Source organism: Phascolarctos cinereus, unplaced genomic scaffold (genome assembly GCF_003287225.1).
Source record: "Phascolarctos cinereus isolate Bilbo 61053 unplaced genomic scaffold, phaCin_HiC Scaffold_4;HRSCAF=312, whole genome shotgun sequence".
In the NCBI taxonomy this organism is placed as follows: domain Eukaryota; kingdom Metazoa; phylum Chordata; class Mammalia; order Diprotodontia; family Phascolarctidae; genus Phascolarctos; species Phascolarctos cinereus.
In genome coordinates, this window is record NW_027555847.1 from 134,820,057 (window position 1) to 134,831,082 (window position 11,026).

An 11,026-nucleotide genomic window follows, 5' to 3' on the forward strand; every position below is an offset into this window, starting at 1 on the left:
TGTCAGAGAAAGAGGAGGGAGGGGACGCCGGCTTCGACTTCCGCTTCCTCTGGGCCGCCGGTGCTAGTGAGTTTGGAGCGTTGTGGGGCGTCCCTGGGGCTGGGGTGGCGTCCCGGGTGCTGTCTTCTCGCTTCTGAGCCGAGGTGGACCGCCCTGGACTGAAGAAACCGGGTGGTCCTGGGGGGGGGTGGAGGGGAGGGCAGGGGGAGTGAGAGTACAGCGCCGAGGACTCAAAGCTCTGTTCCTGCGTCTGTAGGTAGTGAGCCTCCCGTCACTAGAAGTCTTTAAACGTAGAATGTTTTAGAGGGGACTTATTTTTCAGGTACAGGTTGAGCTGTATGGGGCCGATGGGGTCCCTCCTGCCTCTGAGAGTCAGCAACACTGTCTGCAGGCGTTCGGGATGAGGACCCCAGCCCGAGAGGGCCCTCGAGATCATGCCCAGGAGGGAGCCCCAGCTGTGGGGCAGAGAACTGGGGTGCTTAGCCTAGAGAAGACTTAGCAGGCATGGGATGACTGTCAGGTGAAAGAGGCATTCCATTTGTCCTGTTCGTCCCCGGAGGCAGAAGGGGCTGGGGGAGCCTCGGAGGCAGATTTTCATCCAACATCAGAAAGAACTCCCCAACAGTCCGAGCTGTGTCCAACGGTGGAATGGGTTGTCTTCAGGGGGCGAGTTTTCTAGAACTAGACGGGTTCAACACAAGTTGGATGACCATCTTTTAGGGGTGCTTACATTGTTTGGGAACTTCAGTTAGAAAATGTTAGGAATGGTAGGGAAGAGGATATCTAGCCCAGTCCCCTTCTTTTATAGATAAGGAAGCCAGAAAGAGGAAGTGACTTGATTAAGGTACTTAGGCTCAGATTCAAACCCAGGCCTTCTGATCCAGTGCACTTTCCCCTCTTGTCACCCTTCTGCTTGACAGTTCCCTAGGTCCCTTATGCCTTCAGGAGGTCTTTGAGCACTTGGCTAGGATTCAGGGAACTTCAGCTCTTCTTCCACCCCTGTCACTGACCCTCAGTGACTTCATAGAACCATAGATATAGAGTTGTAAGGATCATTGAATGCCATCCAGTGCAACCTTTCATTTTACAGAGAAGGAAACTCAGGCCCAAAGAAGTTTTAAGTGATTTTGTCAGGGTCACCCAGGTAGGAAGTACTGAAATAGGAAAATATAAACTCAGATCTTCCTAATGCCAAGTCCAGCTCACAGTGCATTCCACCATTGGACGAAGCTCTGATTTTGGGGCATTTCTTTCTGATATTGGGTCAAAATCTGTTTCTGAAGCTACACCCACCCCAACACACAGACACACACACATGCACACACAGAGTTCTGCCTCTGGGAACAAATAGGACAAGTCAAATTCCTCTTTCATCTAATAGCAGTGAAAACAGCTATAACATCCCTCCTAAATCTTCTTTAGGCTAAAGTTAGCATTCTCTTCAAGGTGGAATTAAACCAGAAGTCCCAGATTTCCTACAGACACAAATTAGACGTATCTTTGCTCTACCAGCTGAGCACTCGAAAGTTCTTTCTAACTCTAGTTCACTACTTCCTATGATCTGTAAAATAAAATTATCTCTAAGATCCCCTTTTAGCTCTGACACTTTGGTGTCATGGCCTTAGTGGTAGTGTATTATATTCTTCTGTTCCCCCAGCTGGTATCTTGCTTCTTCCATCCCATAATAAAAATAGATAAGTAAAAGCTACCCCACCCTCAATAATGCTTTTTTCTTTTTTAATTAATGTTTGTTGTCTTTCTCTACAGCACAATGAGAGGCATAGGAGGCAGTGGTTACAGTTGCTATGTTTTAGTGGGAAAACTGAATGGAATGTGACCACTTATCTGTGATTGCGTAATTGCCCTTCATTAATAAATAAGGGAGATGGTCACCTATTAAATAAAGCTTAAGGCTTCTTCAAGGGGCAGAGCATAGCCCAGTTTAGGACAGTGTTATTGGAAGCTAGTTACATGCAGTAAAGTTAGAAAGATTATAAAATGGCAGAGCTGGAAAGGACCTTAAAACATAAAACTATAGAATGTCATCACTGGAAAGGACCTTAGAGGTCACCTGCTTTAACCCCTTCACTTTGCAAGAGAAAAAGCAATAGGTTGAGAAATGGGACCGGAGAAGGGGTGTGATTTGTCCAAATTTATGCAGTGAGATGTGTAGGGGCCAGATTGTGAAAGGCCTCAAGGGCTAAACTAAAGATTTTGGTCTTTATTCTTAAGGTGGTAGAGAGTAATTGGAAACCTTTTAGTAGGAGAGAGATATTACCCAAACTTTGGGTACCCTACTAGTACTCTACTACCCTCTTTACCTAGTTATTGGTAGCTGTAGTTTTTTGTTTTGTTTTGTTTTTCTACTTGGTAAAAATGTATAGTGAAGCAGATTGATGTCATAGAAAGAGTACTGAATTTTAAGTTAGACCTGGGTTCAAATCCCAGCCTGACCACTTATTATTTGTGTGACTCTAGGAAAGTCACTTTATTGTCTCTGGACCTCTTTCTTCAGCTATAAAGGAGGAGATGTACTAGATCAAAGGTTCTTAACCTTTTTGGTGCTGTGCATCCCTTCTCAGAATAATGGTTTTTTAAAGAAATTCCTAATTGAAGGAAATGCTAAATTTCAGTTAGTTGTTAATGAAAATAAAGATGTCTTTTTTTTTTTTTCATATCCAAGTCCATAGGAACCCCCCCACACACACCTTGTTCCCAGACCTCTTGGAGATCTGTATACCTTAGGTTGAGAACCCTTGGACTAGATGATGTCTGAAGTTCTTTCTAGCCCTAAGGCCTATGACGTTATAACTTGTGATATGAGTGATGGTACTGGAAATAATTTGGGGCATTTTTCCTTCACAGTAACTCTCCTAATGCCGCTGCACAAGTATCCTGTTAAACTCTGGAAAACCTTGAAGCTGAGGCAAGGGATTTACTCTCGCTTGCCTGAACACTACCTCAAATCACTGCAAACTGAAAGGACACCCACAGCAGTCCATTATAAACCTCATGGGGTCAAGTATAAGATAAATCCAAAGAATGGACAACGTGAGCTTGTCCAGGATGTTCCCATCCCACTCTACTTTCCCCCTGAGTCCCAGAAGGGACTCTGGGGTGGTGAGGGCTGGATCTGTGGTTATAGATATACCAACAATGACAAGGTATGCGCACGCGCGCACGTGTGTGTGTGTGTGTGTGTGCATGTGCACACACGTGCAAGCACTGGGAGGAGGTATGGTTAGTGAGGGTGGTCTAGTGTGGACCCAGAAGAGTGTAGAAGGGGCTGGTCTCTTTTTCTCAAGTCCATAAAGTGACTGTTGCTACGGCTCCATTCCATTTATAGAGATGTAACTCAAAGTTATCTTCAGTTTTCTTCAGTGAAGCATAGAAAATAATTTTCTGCTAACTAAATACCACTGTAACTAAAAAGAAAAATGGTGGCTGTTTTAATTCTTCCAAGTAGAATTTTTAATTTTTAAAAAGAGCATCACTCCTTTAATGAATTAATTTAATTAATAAGTTTATATTCATATAAAGATCCACAAATCATTTTCCTGACTATGGCCCTGGGAGGTTTTTCATTTTTGTGTTTTTGTCCCCAGCACCTACTATGATGCCTAGCACACAGTAGGGATTTAATAAAATGCTGATTGGATTGGAGGTAGGTGTTGCAAATACAATTGTCCCCATTTTATGGACAAGGAAACACATTCTGAGAAGGAAAATGACTTCCTTTGTTAATGTTGGTCATTGGTGGAATGAGAACTTAGACTCCGGTTTTCTGATTCTGCAGCAAGTGCTCCTTGCATGGCTTCACAATTGCCTCTATGGTGGGAAGGTGAAAGGCCAGTGGCCTTTCTCTCTCCTTCTGGTAGTGGCACGTTCTTGGATATTAGGAGGGGCTGTGGAGAGAAGAATAAGCCTGCCTTTCCTTCTCCCTGTTCTGCCAAGCAGCTCTTCTAATTTTTATCTGTTGCTGAGCCAATAATAACATGATATAGAGGAATGTCCCCTCTGGTCACCTCCAAACTGCCCCTGCCCTTCCTTGTGCCTTTTGGCTCTTTTTTGCATAAGCTTAGCCCTTAGACATCACATGAGCTTTAGTCTCCCAGTCTTTGCACATGCCTAGTTATTTGGAATGTGAATACTAGTGAACCGTGATGCTGGGTTTAATGTGTCTCTAGTAAGATGGAACTTTTTGAAGGTTATTAGTGTTAGGAGAAGGACATCAACTCCAGGAGAAGTCAAAGTGGGACTAACTGTGAGGCTGAGCTAGCTAGGAGTTCAAGATATGAATGGAGATGAAAATGGCAAGAGTTGAGCAAGTGGATCATGACTGTATTTTAGGGGGATGTAGAGTAGAAAGGTGACAGCTGACTTAGTCTGTTAAAACAGGCCCTGTTTAATATAGTATAACTGGCAAGGTAACTTTTTTAAACTGACCCTCTACACTTCCTTCTATATACTAAATAGATAGACTAGATAATCCATAACTTCTTTCAGACAGCATTCTCAGATCCCAGTATCCTGGCCTCTGATGAATCCACAGAGCTTTTGTACTTTGTGGCCTATTAAGGCTTTTACCTTGAATTAAAAGAACAGGAGGGATGACAGAACTACACTTAAGGAGACAGGAGAAGAGAGGAAACAGCAAACCTTGAGCTAGATGAGGCAAGTGAATACAGATGGGTACTTCAGCTGAAGAAAGGAAGGAAGAAATATCAAGTCTGTGTGTGCTGGTGGTGGTGGAGGGAGATGCTGCTTGTCTTTCAGGAAGAGCATTGGTGATCATGTGGAAACAGCTTGCTCACCCTTAGGAACTTTGTTCTGCCTTTAGCTCTCAAGGCGCGTGAGAAAGACTTGGAAGCCCCATCTGTATGAACGAGAGCTTTACAGTGAGATCTTGGACAAGAAATTCAAAACAATGGTGACCATGAGAACTCTGGATCTAATTGATGAAGCCTATGGATTTGATTTCTATATCCTCAAGGTGAGGCCCTAGGACTATGGAGAGGGAAAAAGAAAAGAAGGGCCAAGTTTTTGTTTCAGGGGCAGGATCAAAGCTAGGAAGAGAACGACTTCATTCTGCCTGGACTTACTCTGAAGTTAGATTGGCAGCCACAGCTGCTGCTTAACATTAGACTAGAGATTTAAGGTTTAGTGTCCAATGCAGGATTGTGGAGAGTGGAAATCTTATTGTCCACCCTGTATTACAATGTTAAGTTTGCTTTTTACAAAGGATGTTGACAAGCTGGACCATGTCTTAGATGATGGGGGAACTGGAAGCTATGTAATGTGAGGACCAATTGAAAGAACTGTAGTTAGCTTGGAAAAGAGAAGACTTGATGGGGGAGGGGGACAATGTATGGAAAAAATGACATATGATAATTCTCTTCCAGTATTTTAGCTCTGTGTCTTAAGAGCCTCTAATCCTCTGGGCAGTCATGTGGAAAATGGGTTCCATTACGATCCCCCTTGACAGGATGGGTGTAGATCTGGCCATGGAGTCAGGACAAATTGCGTTCAGGTCTAGCCTCTGTCTGACTCTTGGCAAATCCTTGAAATTGTCAGTGCCCCCAGCAGCTCTCTAAGACTATAAATTACAGAATGGTTTCTGATATTCGTTGATTAGTGTAGAATGAAAGTCACTCCAAAGAATGTTTAGTTTATTTAAATGTTTTCCTATGTTTTGCATGATTACACTTATATAACCTACATCAAATTGTTTGCCTTCCCAATGAGGGGCTAGAGGAGGGAGGGAAGGAGAGAGTTTTTAAAAATGTTAAAAATAGTGTTTATATGTAATTGGAAAAAATAAAAAGTTTTAAAATTTTTTAAAAAATAGATATTTTCCATTACTGATATAAATCTGTATTTAAAAAGCACAAAATTTTACATATTTAAGTATGTCAAAATAAGTCAGATTTACTCAGGTAAACTATTTATAATGTGTGTCTTTGTATGTGGAAGAGGGGGCTGTGAATAGGTGTTCTGAAAAGTTCTTTGATTAACCTAAAAGTTTCAGGAATCCTAGACTACAGCAACAACAATTTGTCCAGTCTCTTTAGGCCTCAGCCTGCTATTTTTACCTATTTTTCCTCCCATGGAAAAATGAAGTGGGTCCACACTTAATCTGTAAGAGACCCTGACCATCCACATTAGGGAGTGGGAGGGCTGAACCAGGTCTGGATGTGGCCTAACTCTGTTCGCTCCAGAAATAGGTACCTACTAAAGGCTGTATGATGATGACGTTTCATTTGCATTCCTGAAGATTATTGAAAAATCAAATTCAATTACATAATTAGTGCTTGATTTATGTGTACGATTTTACCTACAGACTCCAAAAGAGGATCTGTGCTCCAAGTTTGGAATGGATTTGAAACGAGGAATGCTATTGCGTCTTGCCCGGAGGGACCCTCAGCTCCACCCAGATGATCCAGAAAAGAGAGAAGCTATTTATAGCAAGTACAAGGTGAGCAGCCAAACTGATTTTTCTGGCTAAATTCTACACATCCATTTGAGTTAATTCATCCATGGGTCATCCAGCCCCATATGCCTGGAGCCTCCTTCCCTCTTCTTCAAATGGGTGTTCCCTCTTATTCTAACAACCTCTGGCACAACTGGCTGCTCCAGTAAACCTAACAATTATATTTATCTATAATTTAGGATAATAAAAATTATATTCAGGTCAACAGATGTAATTTATTAAGCACCTGCTTTGTGCCAGGCAATTTATAGTATATAAAATGTTTGCCCCATGATAGGCTATGAGGTAGGTAGTATGACTATTTTTATCTCCATTTTACAAATTAGAAAACTGAGGTTTAGAGAAAGGAAATGTCTTATTTTAGGTAACCCAGCTAGATAGTGACAGAGCTGAGATTCAAACTTGGGTCTTCTGACTCCTAACCCAGTGTTCTTTCAGCTGTGTTTGTAAAGCTCTTTGCAAACCTTAAAGTGCTGTTTAAATGTTAGCTATCATTGTTATTATTACCACTCTATCTCACAGTATCCTAGGGTCTCTGTCTGTATTTCGCTTTTTTTCCCTTATGCTGTAGGAGTTTGTGATCCCAGAAGAAGAGGCTGAATGGGTTGGGCTGACATTAGAGGAAGCAGTGGAAAAACAAAGGCTCCTGGAAGAAAAAGTGAGTATCAAGAATAAAGTCTTTGAAGGGCCAAGAGCAGTGTCCACTGTTGGTCTGATGTCTAAGCCGATGTTTCAAGCTGTTTACATTGGACATGAGAGAGAGACTTGTGAAGGGGCAGGGGCATCAGGCATCCTCATCTCAAGCTTATGGATGGGAGAGAAGCTATGGAAACACTATGCCAATTCTGACCAAGGAACAGGGAGCAGACCTAGTACCAGTTCCTATTCAGGAACCTTTCTGCTTTCTCAACAGAGGAAGCTTTTGTCAGCTCTTGGGGACTGGCTTTGCTGCTCAGCAGCTCCCTTCCTCCCTGTGTTGGGGCCACCCTCCTTACTCAGACATCAGTTTAGCATGTTTACTTACAGTAGGCAGAAAGGTCAAACTATACACAGTATACAATCTAGATAGTGTTACAGAAATACTGAGTACAGAGCAAGGATCCCGTCCTAAGACCCCTAAACCATGTATAATTTGGACATTAAAGCACTTAAAGGTTTCCTATGTATACTGCCATGTGCAAGGTGCTGGGGAAAGACTAAGATGAAAGACAGGGTCCCTCTCCTCAAGCAATTGACAGTTGAGTAAGAGGCATTGGATGTGCACAAATGACTATGGTCGATGTTATGAATGGTATATTAGAGAGGCCTGAGTGGCCTAGGCGATTCACAGAGGAATGGACCACTTCCAGTTGGAAGGGTCAAGGAAGGCTTCATGGAATAGTCCTAGCAAAGTGGCTTGCACATAGTAGGCCTTTAATAATGAATTTGTTGGGTGAGCCAGCACCCAAGCTAGGTTTTGAAGAAGGATGATAAATAATATCAACTCATGTAACACACTACAGTTGCTTTCTTTACAGCTTTTTGAAGTAGGGAGTGTAATTTTATAAGTGAGGAAACTGAAGCTGAGTGAGCTGTTTCTCAAGACTTGTCTAGTCACACAGTGAAGAGTTAGAATCCAGACCTCCTCCCTCCCAGTCCTGTCCTCTCTGCACTGCCCCAAGTTGTCTGTAGAGGCATGAGAGGAGGGCTTGTTTAAATATGTGGAAGAAGAAGATAAGGAAAAGCTATCTCATCTACCAAACTGGTCCTGACTCTATGTGGTTTTCTTTTCATACTCCACCTAGTTCATTCTTTCAATGACTGTTAAGCACCTCCTATTTGTGAGGTCTTGAGAATATTAGTAAGGGAGATAAAGGGATAAATAAGTCAAGATATCTGCCCTCAAAGGGCTTACAGTTCAATTGGAATAAAACCTGTACACAGACTGAGCTCCAGGCCTGCATCACCAATTGCCTCTTGTTTCCAAAAGGCATTTTAAATTCAACAGGTCCAAAACAGCTCATCTTCTTCCCTCCGCCCCAGCTGTCTCATCTTCCGAACTTCGGTCACCATTAGCCTCCCAGTCACCCAGTTGTGGGTCCTAGAAGTTGACATCCATTCTTCCCTTCCCATCGTTTCCCATACTCAGTCAGTTTCCAGGTCTCGTTAGTTATGCCTCCACATCTTGAGTCCATCCCCTTTTCTCCACTTGTGTAGCCACCACCCTAGTCCAGGTCCTTAGTACCTTTCCATTGAACTTTTGCAAGAGCCTTCTAATTGGCCTCCCTACCTCAGACCTCTTCCCCCTTCCAGGCTGTCCTCCATAGAGCCACCAAATGATGTTCCTACAACACATCTGTCTGTGTTGTTTCCCCCCTCAGAGAGCTCCAACGGCTCCCTGTTTGTTCTGGGATAAGGCACAAGACTTATCTGTTTGCCATTTATAGGTCTTCACAGTGTCTCCAACCTCCCTTTTTAGGTTTATTGAATGTTGCTTCCCTTAACGTACAGTCTGTTTCAACCAGACCAGGCTTCTTACCATCTTCATTCACAGCATTTCATCTCTGCATGTGTGCCTTTGCACATGCTGCCCTCCTCCCTACCCTAGGCCTGAAATGTACTCCTTCCTCAGCTCCTCCTGCAGGAGGCCAGCCTGGTCCCTCCTGCCTCAAATTAACTTGGCATGTGTTTTCTAGTTACTTGACTGTGTTCATGGAGCCTCTCCTCATGGAATGGAAACTTCTTGAGGTCAGGAACTGTTTTACTCCTGTTTCTGTATTCTCCATGCCTGCCATAGCACCTGGCACTTAGCCAGTGCTTAACGAATGTCTGTGAAGTGTTAACAATAAATGTAACAGGAACTGGAACTTGATAAATGCAGAAGAGGAGGACTAGGTACTTAGGAGATGAGATGATCTAGAGATCATTTATAGTTGAGGGATCAAGGATTGAAGGATGGTGGGTGGGATGTTTGTAGGTGGAGGTTGGATTTCCATCTCTGCCTTACAGATCCAGAGAGGTTTTGAATTCAGTTGCAAGAAGAGGAAGGGGCCTCTTAATCAAACAGTCTAGTCTCTGGGACTAGACTGGTAGCAGGATAGTGACTGGGTTTTCTGGCTCTCGTTTAATTTACTGAGCTACTCCACGTGGGCAGATTGCTGCCCAATACAGGAACATAGTCATTGTTCGCCACAGCCATCTCAAACCAAAGCACTCACAGGTTTCCAGACTCCAGAGGTTAATCTGGAGGAGCCCAGTGCTGCTCAGTCTCCCCCAACATAGTTTGCATTTTCATGGGCTAAACTGGTGTCAAAGGGAAGTATCACTATGTGGGGATGTCATTTGGGGAACGTAGCTGCTGATGAGTTTTGAAGGGGATGATAGTCACATTCTCAGCAGGAGGGATTGTGGCTGCTGAGGCTAGAGGGGAGAGACGTGATCCACCTGTGTGTTTCTGACTCCTTGGACCAGCTTCAGTTGCTCTTGTTCTATCCCTCTTGTGCCAGCTGCTCTGCAGAACCCTCACCCACTGTTTCTCCCCTTTTCAGGATCCTGTCCCTCTGTTCAAAGTGTACGTGGAGGAACTTATTCAGCAGCTTCAAGAGCAGGCACTCTCGCAGCCAGCCGTGATGCAAAGGAAAGCCTAGTGGGCAGGAGCTTCCCAGAGGCTAGACTGTTTGATTAAGAGGCCCCTTCCTCTTCTTCCTCCTCCCCATCGTATCCAGTCCAAACCTACTGCTGCATGTTTCACAGGGAATTGAGAAGCAGAGTATATGAAGACTTTCTGCATCCCCCCTGCTGGCCACTCAGCTGAGCTCCTGGCCTGCCACTGGTGGTACCAGCTCCGAATCACAGCACTCCCTGAGCTCCTGCTGATGCTTTGAACTGAATACCTTTATTTTTCTGAGACACAGTCATTCAAAGGAACAATAAACAAACCCGTCCAGGGATCCAGTTACTGTCCCAGTGTGTCCCTTTAGCCACCCACACATGCCAGAGGTCTGCCAGGGATCAGAAGCTAGTGAGTGTCTTGTGCAATAGAACCACTGGAGCTTGTCACATCCCCTGTAGTCTCTTGATGTGAGACTGATTCTCTGGACATTCTTGGAAGCCCTTCACATAAAGTGGTTAATCTAGATCACTTCTAACATTTTTTGTTTGTTCTAGAAATTCTGTAATTCAAAGAACTATAGAATCTTCAGTTTGACAAAAGTATATACCAGGAAAGAGGGCTGGAATTTGAATCAAAAGGCCTGGTTTTGAAACTTAGCTTTGCTAATTGTTATCTTTGTGACCTTGGGCAAGTCACAGTCTCTCTGGACCTCAGTTCCTCATGTACAGGATGACGAGGTTTGGACAGAATGTGTGATCCTATGGACCAGGATCCTGTGACCCCTTCCCCCATGGTTTTCCAATGTCCCAGGGAGATACTGCCTCCCGGACAGCCTGTGTCAGCATCTTGTTACATTAAAGACCAGTGCTGTGTACAGCAGGATCTGTATCTGATACTGGGTAGTGTCCTAGTTCATGTTGACAGCTTTCCTTGATCCACGAAAC

General features: G+C 43.8%; 1 protein-coding gene across 2 annotated transcripts; it reads left to right on the forward strand.

The window, feature by feature from the left end:
- On the forward strand, window positions 1–10,607 carry MRPL28 (mitochondrial ribosomal protein L28). 2 transcript variants are annotated; one of them, XM_021006840.2, is made up of 6 exons: window positions 1–66; window positions 2,866–3,164; window positions 4,841–4,993; window positions 6,341–6,475; window positions 7,062–7,148; window positions 10,018–10,607. In XM_021006840.2, the coding sequence occupies exons 2-6, from the start codon at window positions 2,877–2,879 to the stop codon at window positions 10,114–10,116; spliced, it is 762 nt and encodes a 253-aa protein (XP_020862499.1). In that variant the 5' UTR covers window positions 1–66; window positions 2,866–2,876; the 3' UTR covers window positions 10,117–10,607. The 2 variants fall into 2 exon arrangements, with proteins under 2 accessions (XP_020862499.1, XP_020862500.1); XM_021006841.2 differs by lacking the exon at window positions 1–66 and adding an exon at window positions 192–256.
- The last annotated feature ends 419 nt before the right edge of the window (window positions 10,608–11,026 follow it).

Excerpts from the sequence above, each read along its gene's own strand:
- MRPL28 (XM_021006840.2), top strand. The coding sequence starts at position 2,877 with ATGCCGCTGCACAAGTATCCTGTTAAACTCTGGAAAACCTTGAAGCTG. Across the intron at positions 4,994-6,340 it reads TTGATTTCTATATCCTCAAG|ACTCCAAAAGAGGATCTGTG; the intron begins GTGAGGCCCTAG and ends TTTTACCTACAG. Across the intron at positions 7,149-10,017 it reads AAAGGCTCCTGGAAGAAAAA|GATCCTGTCCCTCTGTTCAA; the intron begins GTGAGTATCAAG and ends TCCCCTTTTCAG.